The sequence below is a fragment of the Aegilops tauschii genome, chromosome 7, assembly GCF_002575655.3.
Source record: "Aegilops tauschii subsp. strangulata cultivar AL8/78 chromosome 7, Aet v6.0, whole genome shotgun sequence".
NCBI classification, from domain to species: domain Eukaryota; kingdom Viridiplantae; phylum Streptophyta; class Magnoliopsida; order Poales; family Poaceae; genus Aegilops; species Aegilops tauschii.
The window spans coordinates 6,711,303-6,725,091 of record NC_053041.3 but is presented as its reverse complement, the minus strand read 5'-3'; the positions used below and the strand labels follow the sequence as shown (position 1 = coordinate 6,725,091).

Sequence of the window (13,789 nt, the reverse complement as noted above, 5' to 3'; positions counted from 1 at the left end):
TTTTTGTACGCCGAACTTTTCATTCGATCGCCGCACTGTGGTCGCATGATCGCCGAACTGTGACGTCTATTTTGTGAGCGGGAATGACTACGTTTGAATTTGCCGCGGGTTGGGGCGGCGGCGCCTGGGGCGTGGCTGGGAGCTAGGTCGCCCCCAGGGGCCGATCTAGCGCCGGTTCGCCCCCAGGCCGCTCTTTTTCGGCACCCTGAAGGGCTGAACGGCTGAAGATGCTCTTATATGTTATTTGTTTCTCATAGGTACTCCCTCCGTAAACAATTATAAGACGCTTTAGGTCTTTGTTAGTGATCTAAAACGTATAATTATTTATTTACAGAGGGAATAACATAGTAGTAGTAGTAGCGTAGTTAGTACAGAAGACAACAAAAATCATCAGATGCGAAACAAGAAGACAACAATGTCGCCATCACTTCTCAAATGTTATTTTGGCAGTTGGTTGGGTCTACCTCACGAGCGAGAAGAGGGAGAACACTTGGCCCAGCGCTGCCGTTGCCGCGCCACAACAGACAGAGGATTTGTCACGCGCGGCCGGCAGGCATGGCGCCGTTGGCCGCCTCCCCGCTCCTCCCCTCCCCCTCGCCGCCGCGCCACCTCCTCCTACGCCGCTGCCCCGACAGTCTCTGGCTGCCAGCGCCTCGGTCACCGCGATTGCCGCTCCGTCGCCTCTCGCGTGACGGCGGCGGCAGCGAGTGCCTGTCTCGGCTCCGGCATGTCCGGCCGCTCCGAGCCGTGCCCGTCATCGCGCCCGGCGACCAGTGGGGCAACTGGGCGTTCCTCCTCTCCGCCGCGGCCTTCGGCACCTGGTAACCGACACGCAAACCACCTGACCTGCCGGCCGAGGCCCCTCAGCTCGCGCACGTCCGTCGCCGCCGTGGAGGAGTAGGAGTGATCCGTCCATGTATGTGTTGGTCAGGGCGGAGGAGCGGACGGCGTGGGGCGCGGCGCTGAGCGGGGCGCTGGTGAGCATCCTGGCGGGCCTGGCGGCGTCGTCGGCGGGGCTGGTGGCGCCCGGCGCGCCCGCGCAGGCCGTCGTCATGGAGTACCTGCTCCCCGTCGCTGTCCCGCTCCTGCTCCTCGGCGCCGACCTCCGCCGCGTCGTCCGCACCACCGGCGACCTCCTCAAGGCCTTCCTCATCGGATCAGGTAGGCCCAAAAGACCCTTCTTTTCTTAATTAACAGAAACAGTTGAGGAAATCCATGGCTACTCTCACTGAGATACTAGTTTATTTAGGATGAACTTGGGAAAGAAAGATCATGTCCAATTAATCTTATGGTTCAAATTGGATGTAGTTGCAACTGTAATCGGCACGACGGTGGCTTATCTGCTGTTCCCGATGAGGTCGCTGGGCCAGGATGGCTGGAAGATCGCCGCCGCTCTCATGGGGAGCTACATTGGCGGAGGTAATGGATTTGCTAGATGTAAACTGATGGATGCATTTGATCGATCATGTCTGACGAACGCACTGTGATGTGATCATGGCGGCGGCAGCGGTGAATTTCGTGGCGATCTCGGAGGCGCTGGGCACGACGCCGTCGGTGGTGGCGGCGGGCGTGGCGGCGGACAACCTCATCTCCGCGCTCTACTTCACGGCCCTCTTCGCGCTGGCGTCCAAGATACCGCCGGAGGCCAAGAGCGCCTCGTCCCCGGAGGACGGCGGCGGGGGCGAGCCCCGGGGCGGCATGTCCGTGCTGCACGGCGGCGCGGCGCTGGCGCTGTCGTTCGCGATCTGCAGGGCCGGCACGGCGATCGCGGCGGGGCTGGGCGTGGCCGCCGGCGGCACTCTGCCGTGCGTGACGGCGCTGGTGGTGCTCCTGGCGACGGCGTTCCCGGGCGCGCTGGGGAGACTCGCGCCGTCCGGCGAGACCATGGCGCTGATCCTGATGCAGGTGTTCTTCGCGGTGGTGGGCGCCAACGGCAGCGTGGTGGACGCGGTGACCAAGGCGCCCGCCGTGTTCGCGTTCGCCGCTGTGCAGGTGGCCGTGCACCTCGCCGTGGTGCTCGGGGCCGGGAGGCTGGCCGGGCTGGACAGGAAGCAGCTGCTCGTCGCGTCCAACGCCAACGTCGGCGGGCCGACCACGGCCGCCGCCATGGCCACGGCGAAGGGGTGGAGCTCGCTCGTCGTGCCCGGCATCCTCGTCGGCATCTTCGGGATCTCCATCGCCACGTTCCTCGGCATCGGCTTCGGCATGTTCGTGCTCCGGAGGATTTCCGGCTTCTAGTCAGTGCCTTTCTTTCTTCTTCTCCTGCCAGAGTAGAATTTTTTAGGCAATCTTCTCCTGCTAGATGGAGCTCATATGGAGTGTTTGAACTCTTCTACTCCCTCCGTTGCTAAATATAAGTTTTTGTAGAGATTTCACTATAAACTACTTCCTCTGTCTCATAATATAAGAACATTTTTTACACTACACTAATATCAAAATCGTTCTTATATTATGAGACGGAGGGAGTATATTGAGAGTAAAATGAGTGAATCTACACTTTAAATGCATCTATATACATCCATATGTGATTCGTACTGGAACAGAGAAAGTATTTTTGAGTGGTGAGTCAAACTTGTTTCACTTGCTATATGATTAATTATTTGTCTAGGATGGTGTTTAGTGTGATCACATTGTATTGCAGTATAGTTATTTCTTATGGACCTTATTTCTTATGGACCTTATTATTGGGTGATCCATCGCGAGGGGAGCCGTTTGGTTCGTCATGGGGGTCGAATGACGCGCCTATGTCTCGCTTGACGCGAGATGTAAGGGCAGCCTCGCCTGAAAGCGACCGGCAGCCCCCACAGGCCACAATCTCTTTTTTCTTTTTTTCTTTTTTTATAATTCCAAATATTATAAATATATATTACAAAAAAATATTTTACATAGAAAAATTTGTAATTTGTTAATCATGCATTTGAAAATATTAAATGTGTATGAAAATTGTATTCGGTGTATACGAAAAATATACAATGTGCATGAAAAAAAGTACTCCCTCCATCCCAAAATTCTTTTCTTAGATTTGTCTAGATACCTTTTTTTGCGGGAAATATTCCGATCTATTCATCTTCAATCATGACAGTACAACGAATACCAAAAATGATAAAAATTACATCCAGATCCGTAGACCACCTAGCGACGACTACAAGCACTGAAGCGAGCTGAAGGCGCGCCGCCGTCATCGCCCCTCCATCGTCAGAGTCGGGCACAACTTGTTGTAGTAGACAGTCGGAAAGTCGTCGTGCTAAAGCCCCATAGGACCAGCGCACCAGAACAGCAATCGCCGCAGATGAAGAATAACATAGATCGGAAGGATCCAATCCGAAGACACACGAACGTAGACGAACACCAACGAGATCCGAGCAAATCCACCAAAGATAGATCCGCCGGAGACACACCTCCACACGCCCATCAACGATGCTAGACGCAGCACTGGAACGGGGGCTAGGCGGGGAGACCTTTATTCCATCTTCAGAAAGCCGCCGCTGTTTCGTCTTCTGGGCAGAACACAAACCCTAACAAAATTGAAAGAAACGACTAAAAACGAATCCCTCCCGCCGGCCTTGGCAGGATCCACCGCGCCTCCATGGCCCTAGGGCCACCGGAGACGAGGCGGACCTGCGTCGGAGCCGGCGAGAGGCAGAAACCCTAGTTGCTTTCTTTAGGAGGAGGAAGAGGCGGCGGCTGTAGGGAGTCCGTGAGGGAATGGGTGCCACACTAGGATGATGACCAGTGGCTTTTCAGATTTGTCTAGATACCGATGTATCTAGTACTAAAATGTGATTTGATACATCTGTATTTAGGCAAATCTAAGATAAGAATTTTGGGACGGAGTGAGTAGATATAAAAGGGTTCAAAATTTTACTAATCATGTATTTGGAAAAATTTAAATGTGTTTATAAAAAATATTCCTGAAGTATAAAAAATTTATGGAAAAGTAGGCATCTAAAAATATATGTTCTAAAAATGTTAATCATGTATAAAAAATATTAAATGTGTATATATAAAATTTTAACCATGTATAAAAATGTATCAGATATAAGAAAATGTGCAATGTGTACAAAAAAATTAGACATCAAAACATATATTTGAAAAAATGTTAATCATATATATATAGAAATATTAAACCTATATTAATAAATATTTATATTTATACAAAAAATATACAATGTGTATGAAAACAATAGGCATCGATACATTTATTTAAAAAATATTAATTATGTATTTGAAAAATGCTAAACGTCTATTTTAAAAAATATTCTTAATGCGTACTAAAAATGTACAATGTGTAACAAGAAATGTATACATGTGTTGAAAAACAAAAGGGAAAAAACTAAAGAAAACCAAATAAAGAAACGGATGAAATCTGAAGAGAAAAAGGAAACAAGAAAACTGGAGTAAAACAATGCAAAAAAGAAACCCCAAAATCAAGAAAGAAACAAAGAATACTTGAGTTTGCTTAATTTATTTATTTTGAAAATACTTCCCTCCCTTTATTAGCTTTTGATAACTTTTACATCATTCAATAAGAGAGGGAGAATCTCCGGCAGTGCATTGTCCACCCACAGAGAAGAATGTGCTCTCATAGCTATACTAGCTAGCTCATGAGCTACTGAATTTGCTAAGCTATTACAATGATCAAAATAAGTTTGAGGGAATTCGCAAGCCAGATTGTAGCAATCATCAAAAATAGCTGCCGCTACTCCCATTGAGCGACCGCCATTATTCATCGTTTTCACCACCTCTAGATTATCTGAATTCAGCATCAGTTAATTGCATCCCATCATCTGTGCCAAATCTAGACCCCTCTTTAGAGCCATTGTTGTAGCCGACAGAGCATCAGCACAATGCTCAAGTTTCCAATTCCCTGCAGCTATAAAAGATCCGGAGGAGTCCCGTAGCACTGCTCCAGCCGCCCCTGTGAGAAGTTCCTGGTCGAACGCTGCGTGGACATTGAGCTTGATAAAATCAACAGGCGGCTTCATCCATCCCTCCGATTTAGCTACTGCATTTGGCGCCATGGAAGTTACGAAGTTTGCTGTAATGGCTTGAATTGATGACACCATGTTCACTGCACTCTGTGTGACCTTGTCGTAGACCACTCTCCTTCGTTCCCACCAAATGTACCAGGTAGTGATAGAGATTAGCTCATGTACATTAGCCTGGCCGATTAGTCCAATGTCCTTCACTGGGGTTTGCATTAGAAAATCAAAGACAGACTCACCTGCTCTATCCACACTGCATGCTTTCTTAATAAAATTTTCAAGTACCAGGAGGCGCCAAACTTCTGTTGCTCTCTTACATCTGAACAGGAGGTGTGTCACATCCTCAGCTCCACAGTTGCAGACTGGGCACTGTCCCGATACTTTGATGTGGCGGTTTGCTAGATTAACCCTACATGGAAGAGTCCCCCTGAGTGTTCTCCAAAGAAATACTTTCACCTTTGCAGGACATCGCAATTTCCAGATTTTGTCCCAGATTCCATTATGACCCATAGCTTCAACACCATTTATTCGTCTTAGTTTCCTTCCATGTTGATGGTTCCATTCCACGTGGTAAGCTGAGCGGACAGAGAAAAATCCACCTTTGTTATAACTCCATGCAACGAAAGCTTCCATTTCATGTACTGGTAATGGTATAGCCATGACCTGATGCACATCTACAGACCAAAAAGTCTGATTAATTAGCTCCTCATCCCGTTGCCTAGTGACCGGGTCGATGAGATCACCAACCTTTGAAATGATATTCTGTCCCCGGGGTGTGATGACTTTTCGGTCCGCCGAACCTGGTACCCAGGCATCCGACCAGATATTAATTTTTGTACCATCTCCCACCCTCCAAATATATCCATGTTTGAGTGTATTCACCCCTGACACTATGCTCTGCCAAGTAAATGAGGCACCCTTCTTTAGGTTTACATTGAGTAAATCACAGTCCGGAAAATATTTTGCTTTTATAATTGTTGCACATAGTGAGTCTGGATTGTCTACTAGCCTCCATTGCTTAGCCAACAACGCAAGGTTAAAACAATGGATGTCACGAAACCCCATACCTCCTTGCTATTTCGGCACACACAACTTCCACCAAGCCATCCAATGCATCTTTTTCTGGTCATCACTGTCACCCCACCAGTAATGCGACATTGCGTCAGTTATTCCTTTGCAAGTTTGTTTAGGAATTTTGAAGACGCCCATAACATATGATGGAATTGCCTGTATAACCAATTTAAGTAGAACCTCCTTTCCTCATGCCGACAACTGTCTTTCTTTCCATCCATTAATCCTTTTGTTCACTCTATCAAGAAGGAATTGAAAACAATCTGTTTTGTCCATGCCAACAATTGCTGGGAGGCCCAAGTATGTATCATTCAATGCCTCGGTTAATATATTGAGGGTTGAGCACATCTCAGCGCGAATAAGCACATCCGTGTTAGGGCTAAAGAAAATACTAGATTTCTCCACACTCACCAGCTGTCCTGATGCTGCGCAGTACGAATCAAGGATGCTTTTAAGGACCTGGGCATTCTGATTGTTTGCTTTCATGAGTATTAGTGAATCATCAGCAAATAACAAGTTTGAAATAGATGGTGCCTCACGACACACTTTGACTCCTTGTAGATCTCCCCTGTCCTCATGATGCGCCAAGAGTGCAGTTAGCCCTTCTGAACAAAACAAAAATAAATAGGGAGATAGTGGATCTCCTTGTCTCAGACCGCGTGTTGGCGAAAAGGATTCTGTTTCCTCAGTATTGTATCTAACACGATACTCCATAGTGGACACGCACTGCATAATCATCTTCACCCAATTAACATGAAATCCCATCTGCAACATAATTCCTTCCAAGAAAGCCCACTCGACTCGATCATAAGCTCTGTGCATATCTAGCTTGACCGCACATAGTCCCTCCTTCCCTGATCTTTTATTTTTAATTGTATGAAAACACTCATATGCCACAAGGAAATTATCAGTGATGAGCCTACCAGGAACAAATGCACTCTGTGTTGGACTAATAATTTCCGGGAGGATTACCTTTAGTCGGCCTGCAATCCTCTTGGAAATAACCTTGTAACTTCATTACAAAGGCTGATAGATCTGAATTGTGTTACCTTTTCTGGTGTGTTTATTTTTGGGATCATCACGATTGCGGTGTCATTCCAACCTTCCGGTATAGTGCAAGTATTCACTGCCAAGAAAACCTCCTCAAGGAGGTCATCTCCTAGCATTGGCCAAAATCGCTTATAGAAAACAGCGTGTAGCCCGTCTGGGCCTGGCGCTTTCAGGTCGCCTATATTAGACAGGGCTTTGCGCACCTCATCAGCAGTGTAAGGCGCCAGCAAGGTATTATTCATCTCTGGTGATACACACCGTTTAACTCGAGAAATTACATTCTGATCTACACCGTGCACTTCGGAAGTAAACAGTTTAGCAAAATAATCAGTAATGTGTTTGTTTAGATCTTCTGTACCTTGACGCCATACTCCAGTGTCATCCAACAATTTTCTAATGTGATTCCTTTTCTTCCTCGTAGTGGCTGCATTATGGAAAAAGTTAGAGTTTCGGTCACCATGTAACAGCCAGTTGGCGCGCCCTCTTTGGAGCAAATAGATTTCCTCCTGGTCCAGTAAGTTTTCAAACAAAACACGGATTTCCTTCTGCCTAGCTCTATTGTCAGCATTATTCAATCCACAACGAATATTTTCCAATTCCGTTTTCAACTTTTTGATCCTTCTCTTTGGCCCATGTAGCACCTCCTTATCCCATTGATGAAGATCTGATTTGACAGCACGAGTTCGGTCGGCTAACAATGGACCCAAGCCAGCAAGTTTGGCCCGATTCCATGTTGTATTCACAATCTCTTCCACTGTTTCCTCCTTCAACCACTTAGCTTCAAACTTTCGGCCTCCTGTCGTCTTGCTGAATTGAACACCCTCCTCGTACTCGGTGTCAAGTATAATTGGCCTATGATCCGAATGGACATGACTCTCATTGATCAACGCCACTTTCGGAAATTTGGTAGACAACTGCGAGTTACACACTGCCCGGTCCAATCTCTCCCTAATCTCTCCTCTCCTCCAAGTGTACAAGTCTCCCGTATAACCCATGTCCTCCAGTCCACACTCCACCAAGCAGTCCCGGAAAGCTTGCATCATATTGTTCGGTCAAGGATTACTTCCCTCCTTTTCACTTGCAATCAAAATCTCATTGAAGTCTCCTATTATAGCCCGCCGATGGTTACCCATCTTATGAAGATCACGTAAGCAGGTCCATGACAGGTGTCATTGGTCCCATGCTGGGAAGCCGTAAAACCCTGTTAATCTCCAATCTACCTCATCCCCCTCATAGAAACAACATCAATAAAAGAGGGCGAGGAGTAATTCAAAACCACTTTGTTAATGAAATTGCAAAACAGAACTAACCCTCTTGATCCACCATCACTTTCTTGCACATACATCTCACCGAAACCTAATTTACGCCGCACATCATCAGCTTTTTCCTTATTCATGTGAGTTTCCGAGAGGAAAATCACGTCCGCCCTCACTCGCTCCTGTAGCTCCAGGAGCTCACGAACTGTCGTGGCCAAGAGCAAGCTGCGGCAGTTCCAAGCGATGGTTTTCATTGCTCCCGGCGATCACCCTCGAGGGGTGTCGCCGATCCTGCTTCATTTGTCATGTTTAAGTTACTGTCCACCGCCTGGCCTTCACTTCCTCTCAGCTTCTTTCTGTTTGCGTTTTTTGGGGTGTACCCACAAGGGTGGATTTGTCTTCCTCCTCATCTGTTTCTCCTTCAAACATGCTAACTTTTTCTGCCACTGTCGCTGTTTCAGGGGTAGCTTCTGATCTAGATTCACAATAAGAAACAAGGGCCGTCCCTGGCACCAAATCAGATCCTGTTGTCATCTCAGAAGAAGCACCCGAATTACTATCCGCTGCTAACCTCTTCCCCAAAATATTTTCCGAGGCCATTGCCGTCCTCACATCCTGGCTATTAATAATTGGGCCAGATCCCCCTCCAGCCACAATTTCTAAACCTGCACTTGCATTATGTACAGAGTTATGCCTCCAACTAACATGAGTTGTTCCCTCATTGTTTGGATTAGCAGGGTGACTCTGGTCCATATTATTTGCATGTTCTCGACCAAGTCCTCTTCCAGGACCCCTACCACGGGTACTGTAGTTCTCATCTCCACTCCTCTGACGATCGCCTGAGTTTCGACCACCACGGCCCCCTCCTCTGCCTCTCCTTGTGGCAAGTAAAAAACTCCCCCATTCAAACTTACTCGCATCATGCTCTCTTGTGCCACATTCTTCGTGCCAGTGTCCCATCAAACCACAGGCATTGCAAAATGTTGGTAGTTTCTCAAATTTTACTAGATACTTCTCTGTTGCTCCACCCTTTGTTATACCAACGGCCCGAGTTAATTTTTTGTTTACATCAAGCTTAACTCTAGCCCTAATGAACTCCCCCACAAATCCATTTGGCAGAGTAACGCACCTCCTCAACTTTACCAATACGGCTAGCAAGATTCTTCAAAGCACTCTCGCTTTTCAGTACTCCATCTGGTAGTTTATGGATTTGACACCAGGTTTCCGGCCTATCCAATCTTACTTTCTCTGGATTTGAGAATCCATCATACTCGGCCAAAATCAAAGCAGCTCCACGGAAGTCCCATGGCCCTTGATGCATAGCCTTGTTCCAGTCCCCTAAACAATTGAATTGAATTGAGAACAAATTTGAATTAATCCTTCTCCAAACCACTGCTTGAGCAGAGTTTCATGCAGCTTTCATGTCCGCGATCAGCTCTGACTGAAGCTCTTGCCTGTCAGGAGGCGACCAAGGGCAAGCCACTTAGGTTTAATCTCCTGAGCATCTATCTCATCCTCCCACACCAGATCATCGGCCTCATCATCCTCAAGGTTGAGCCTTTCCAGGAGCTTTCCAGTATCCTCCACGGCCAGCCCTGCTAATCCGCTGCCCTCTTCTGAAGCCATGACCGAAAACACCACCGGGTCATGTGCTTATACAATTGCATCAAGCCCCGGCCGGGGTAACAGTTTAACTATAAGATACAAAACATACTCAATACCATCAACGTACAAGGTAAGTCTCTAACCCGTACTCCCTTGCCACACCCGCTGTCTTCTTGTTACTTGTACATCTCCTCACGTCGAGCACCCCCGAGTTTTCCATGAACCCTGCGACTATCTTCATATCTGGACCGGGGAATGCCACAAGTTTATTATGTAACCTAATATATATATCATGACGTAGCCACAAGTACGTCAGGAAGAAGACGAATCCTTGAGGAGGGCGATCGCGCGGCACACATCCACCATGGTGGGCCGCGCCGGCGGTGAGTGCTGAGTGCACGCGATCCCAAGGTCCATCAGCTCGATGACGACGTTGTTCGCTTGTGCCACCGACAACATCGCGTCCGTGGCCGCCAACCATGGTCGTGCGATGATGGCGGTGAGGTCATGAGGGTGGTGCCGCCTCACCCAGCCATGCAACGTGAGCCCCTCTTGGAAGAGCACATCGGTCGGGCGCTTCCGGGTGATCATCTCTAGTAGCATCACGCCAAAGCTGTACACGTCGCCTTCTGTCGAAGGATGGCCTCCTAGTCCGTACTCTAAAATCATGCAACAAAAACGTCATGAAATGTTAAGAGAAGAATGTTGATCAATGCACACTACTCATGTGCTATTTTGATTCGATTGTCATGTAAATTACCTGGTGCGATGTAGCCCACGGAGCCTTGCAACAATCCGGCAGTGGAGTTGCAGGGATCAGCAGAGCCTGTGTTGTCGTCGTCCCCCATGTCCTTGACCAGCCGCGCGATGCCGAAGTCGGCCACGACGGCCATCATGTCGTCATCTAGGAGCACGTTGCTGGGCTTAAGGTCGCAGTGTACGACGCGGACGGGTGCGTAGTGATGCAGGTAGGTGAGCCCCTCGGCTATGTCGCCGGCGATGGCAACCAGCCATGCGAGGTCCATGCCACGTCCGGGGCCGCCGTCACGCGGGTAGAGGTGGCTCTCGAGGCTACCATTTGTCATCAGCGGGAGCACGATGGCGTGGAAGTCCGGCTGGGTGCACGTGGTGACCACGCGCACCAGGTTCCTGTGCCGCGTCCGCCTCAGCACACCGCACTCCCGCTTGAAGCTCCGGGAGACCTCGCCGCCTCCGTTCTTTGGGTCGAGCACCTTGACGGCGACACGCGTGCCGTCACGGAGCGTCCCCTCGTACACGCGCCCGAACCGCCCCCCGCCGATCAGCCTCGACTGCTCGAACCCGCCAGTCGCCTCGTAGAGCTCCCGTTGAGAGATCCTCGGGTAGTCCCCCCTCGTGTTGGGTTCGCATGGTAGCAGCGGTGAGCGCCGCCTGTCTCGTCCCACGGCGCGGCACACGGCCAGCCCAATGATTGCCATCGTGAAGCTCGCGACTATGCCGACGACGAGCAACACCACTTGCCGGTTATGGAGATGGTTGCGCTTCGCGCCGCTGCACCTTGCCAACCCAGGCGTCATCGACGCTGTCCCCGCACACAGTCTGTCATTGCCGAGGAACGCGTCCGCCCGAAACCCTGCAAAGGCCCCGCCGCTCGGCACCTCGCCCGAGAAGTCGTTGTATGAAAAGTTAACACGCACCAGCGACGCCACCTTCTCCAAGGATTGAGGGAGGGTCCCCGTGAGGCCATTGCAGGACACGTCGAGGTACTTGAGCTCGATGCAGCTGCCGAGCTGTGACGGGATCGTGCCGGAGAGCTTGTTTGAGGACAGGTTAAGCAATTGCAGCCTAACCATCTCGCCCAGGGTCACGGGGATCGCGCCAGACAGCAGGTTGCCGGCAAGGTTGAGGTTGAGCAGTCCGCTCAGCCTAGACAAGCCAGCTGGGATCTGGCCTTGCAACATGTTGTAGGAGAGGTCAAGATTTTGCATCATCACACACTGCACTATGCTCGGAGGAATGGCGCCGGTGAGCCGGTTCTGCGAAAAATTGACGTGCCCGAGCCATGGGATCATGCCTAGGGACGACGGGATATCACCGGAGAGCAGGTTGTTTGAGAGGTGCAGCCGCTCGAGCTGCCGCATGTTGGTGATGCCCTGTGGGATGGAGCCGTTGAGGAGGTTATGTGAGAGGTTGAGGGTGTTGAGGTTAGTGAGGTTGGCGATGTTTGCCGGGATCGGGCCAAAGATTCTATTAAGTTGAAGGTGGAGCTGCATGAGGCCGGGAGAGAGGCGACCGATGACAGGTGGGATCGTGCCGGCAATGTTATTCCTAGCGATGCTGAGCTCCTTTAGGCCGGTGCAGTTGGTAAGTGAGGCGAAGAACGGCTCAAGGTTGGTATTGTTCCGCGAGTTCGCGAGGAAGTTGGACGATAGGTACAAATACTCGAGGCTCCTCATGCCGCTGAACATGTCATCCGACGGCAGCTCGCCGGTGAGGAAGTTCGTCTGTAGTAGCAGCCATTGGAGCTTCGTCGAGTTTGACAGCGAGCGGGGGATGCTGCCATTGAGTTTGTTGGACCACAACACAAGGGACGTCAGCTCGGGGAGTGGGCAATCCGCTCGGATGGGGATCTCGCCGTCTAGAAAGTTGGACGACATATCAATGTAGTTCAAGGCAGAGAGGTTGCAGAAGATAGCAGACGGGATATGCCCGGAGAGGTTGTTGTCGCCGAGATTGAGGTATAACAAGTGCTGAATACGCGAGAGCTCCACCGGAATCGATCCCTCCAACTGGTTTCTGTTGAGGCTGAGTTGCGTCAGCCGAGAAAGCTTCCCGAGCTCCTGCGGCACCACCCCGGAGAGGACGTTCTCGGAGAGATCGAGGATGCTGAGTCTCGAGAGGTTGCCGAGCTCCGGTGCGACCATCCCGGTGAGCGTGTTCGACGACACGTCTAGAAACTTGAGGCGGGATAGGTTGCCGAGCTCCGGAGGGACCGCCTGGGTGAGCATGTTCGACGACATGTTGAGAAACTTTAGGCAGGAGAGGTTGCCAAGCTCCGGCGGAACCGTCCCGGTGAGCGTGTTCGAGGACACGTCCAGAAACTTAAGGTAGGAGAGGTTGCCGAGCTCCGGCGGGACGCTTCCAGTGAAGTGGTTGCCAGAGAGGTTGAGCGTCCTGAGGTGGGAGAGGTTGCCAAGCGCGAACGAGACCTTGCCAGAGAGCTCTTGTTCACTTAGTATTAACTTGACAACATGATGCTCCGTGTCGCAAGCGACACCGGTCCAGTTGCATACGTCCGGCGAACCCCAGCCAGCGAGCGCTCCCTTGGGGTCGCCGGACACGCCGGCCTTGAAGACTAAAAGCACGGAGCGGTCATCCTCTTCCCCGACGAGAGCCGGGCTTGCGGTGTGGAGGGAGAGGAGAAATGTGAAGATGAGGACCGTGATTGGTCTGGCGGCCATGGCCATGAGAGCCCGCGCCGGGTAGCTTGGAGCTGGTGCTCGATCTCGGAATCAGATCGGAGCTAAGCAAAATGGGTTGGTGATGGTGAGTGCAAGGTTTGCTGCACAGCTCGGGTAGGGTTTTATAAAGGTTGGTGATCGAGCGCCGTGCCTAACTAATTAGGGTTTGGATACGATCTGCATGCATGGTTTTATAAAGGTATGTCATGTGGGGTCTGGTGGTTTGGATACGATCTCATGGGATATCTAATCCACGGATGAGACTAATTAGCGTACAAAAATGCTACAATTAGCGTCTCAACGGCTAATCATGCATGCATGTATGTGTATGCCTGCGTGCTCATGGTGATTCCATGGATATATGTAAGCTTAAACTCTACTC

General features: G+C 50.1%; 2 protein-coding genes across 2 annotated transcripts; one reads left to right on the top strand and one right to left on the bottom strand.

Annotated features, from left to right (window-relative positions):
* Positions 1-472: 472 nt before the first annotated feature.
* LOC109771857 (uncharacterized) lies at positions 473-2,571 on the top strand. Its single transcript, XM_020330552.4, has 4 exons — positions 473-821; positions 932-1,161; positions 1,309-1,419; positions 1,508-2,571. The coding sequence occupies exons 1-4, from the start codon at positions 556-558 to the stop codon at positions 2,236-2,238; spliced, it is 1,338 nt and encodes a 445-aa protein (XP_020186141.1). The 5' UTR covers positions 473-555; the 3' UTR covers positions 2,239-2,571.
* A 7,708-nt stretch (positions 2,572-10,279) lies between these two features.
* Positions 10,280-13,407, bottom strand: LOC123494798 (uncharacterized). Its single transcript, XM_073503039.1, has 3 exons — positions 11,404-13,407; positions 10,728-11,199; positions 10,280-10,626 (listed from the first exon to the last, which is right to left on the bottom strand). Exons 1-3 carry the CDS (start codon positions 13,405-13,407, stop codon positions 10,280-10,282), a joined length of 2,823 nt encoding a protein of 940 aa, XP_073359140.1.
* Between the last annotated feature and the right edge of the window lie 382 nt (positions 13,408-13,789).

What these genes read in the sequence shown, in the direction of transcription:
- LOC109771857 (XM_020330552.4), top strand. Translation starts at nt 556, where the DNA reads ATGGCGCCGTTGGCCGCCTCCCCGCTCCTCCCCTCCCCCTCGCCGCCG. An exon ending in GCCGCGGCCTTCGGCACCTG is followed by an intron (nt 822 to 931) that starts GTAACCGACACG and finishes TGTGTTGGTCAG; the next exon opens with GGCGGAGGAGCGGACGGCGT. An exon ending in GGCCTTCCTCATCGGATCAG is followed by an intron (nt 1,162 to 1,308) that starts GTAGGCCCAAAA and finishes AATTGGATGTAG; the next exon opens with TTGCAACTGTAATCGGCACG.
- LOC123494798 (XM_073503039.1), bottom strand. Translation starts at nt 13,407, where the DNA reads ATGGCCGCCAGACCAATCACGGTCCTCATCTTCACATTTCTCCTCTCC. An exon ending in TGGCAATCATTGGGCTGGCC is followed by an intron (nt 11,200 to 11,403) that starts GTGTGCCGCGCC and finishes GTCGCCGTCAAG; the next exon opens with GTGCTCGACCCAAAGAACGG. An exon ending in CGTGGGCTACATCGCACCAG is followed by an intron (nt 10,627 to 10,727) that starts GTAATTTACATG and finishes GCATGATTTTAG; the next exon opens with AGTACGGACTAGGAGGCCAT.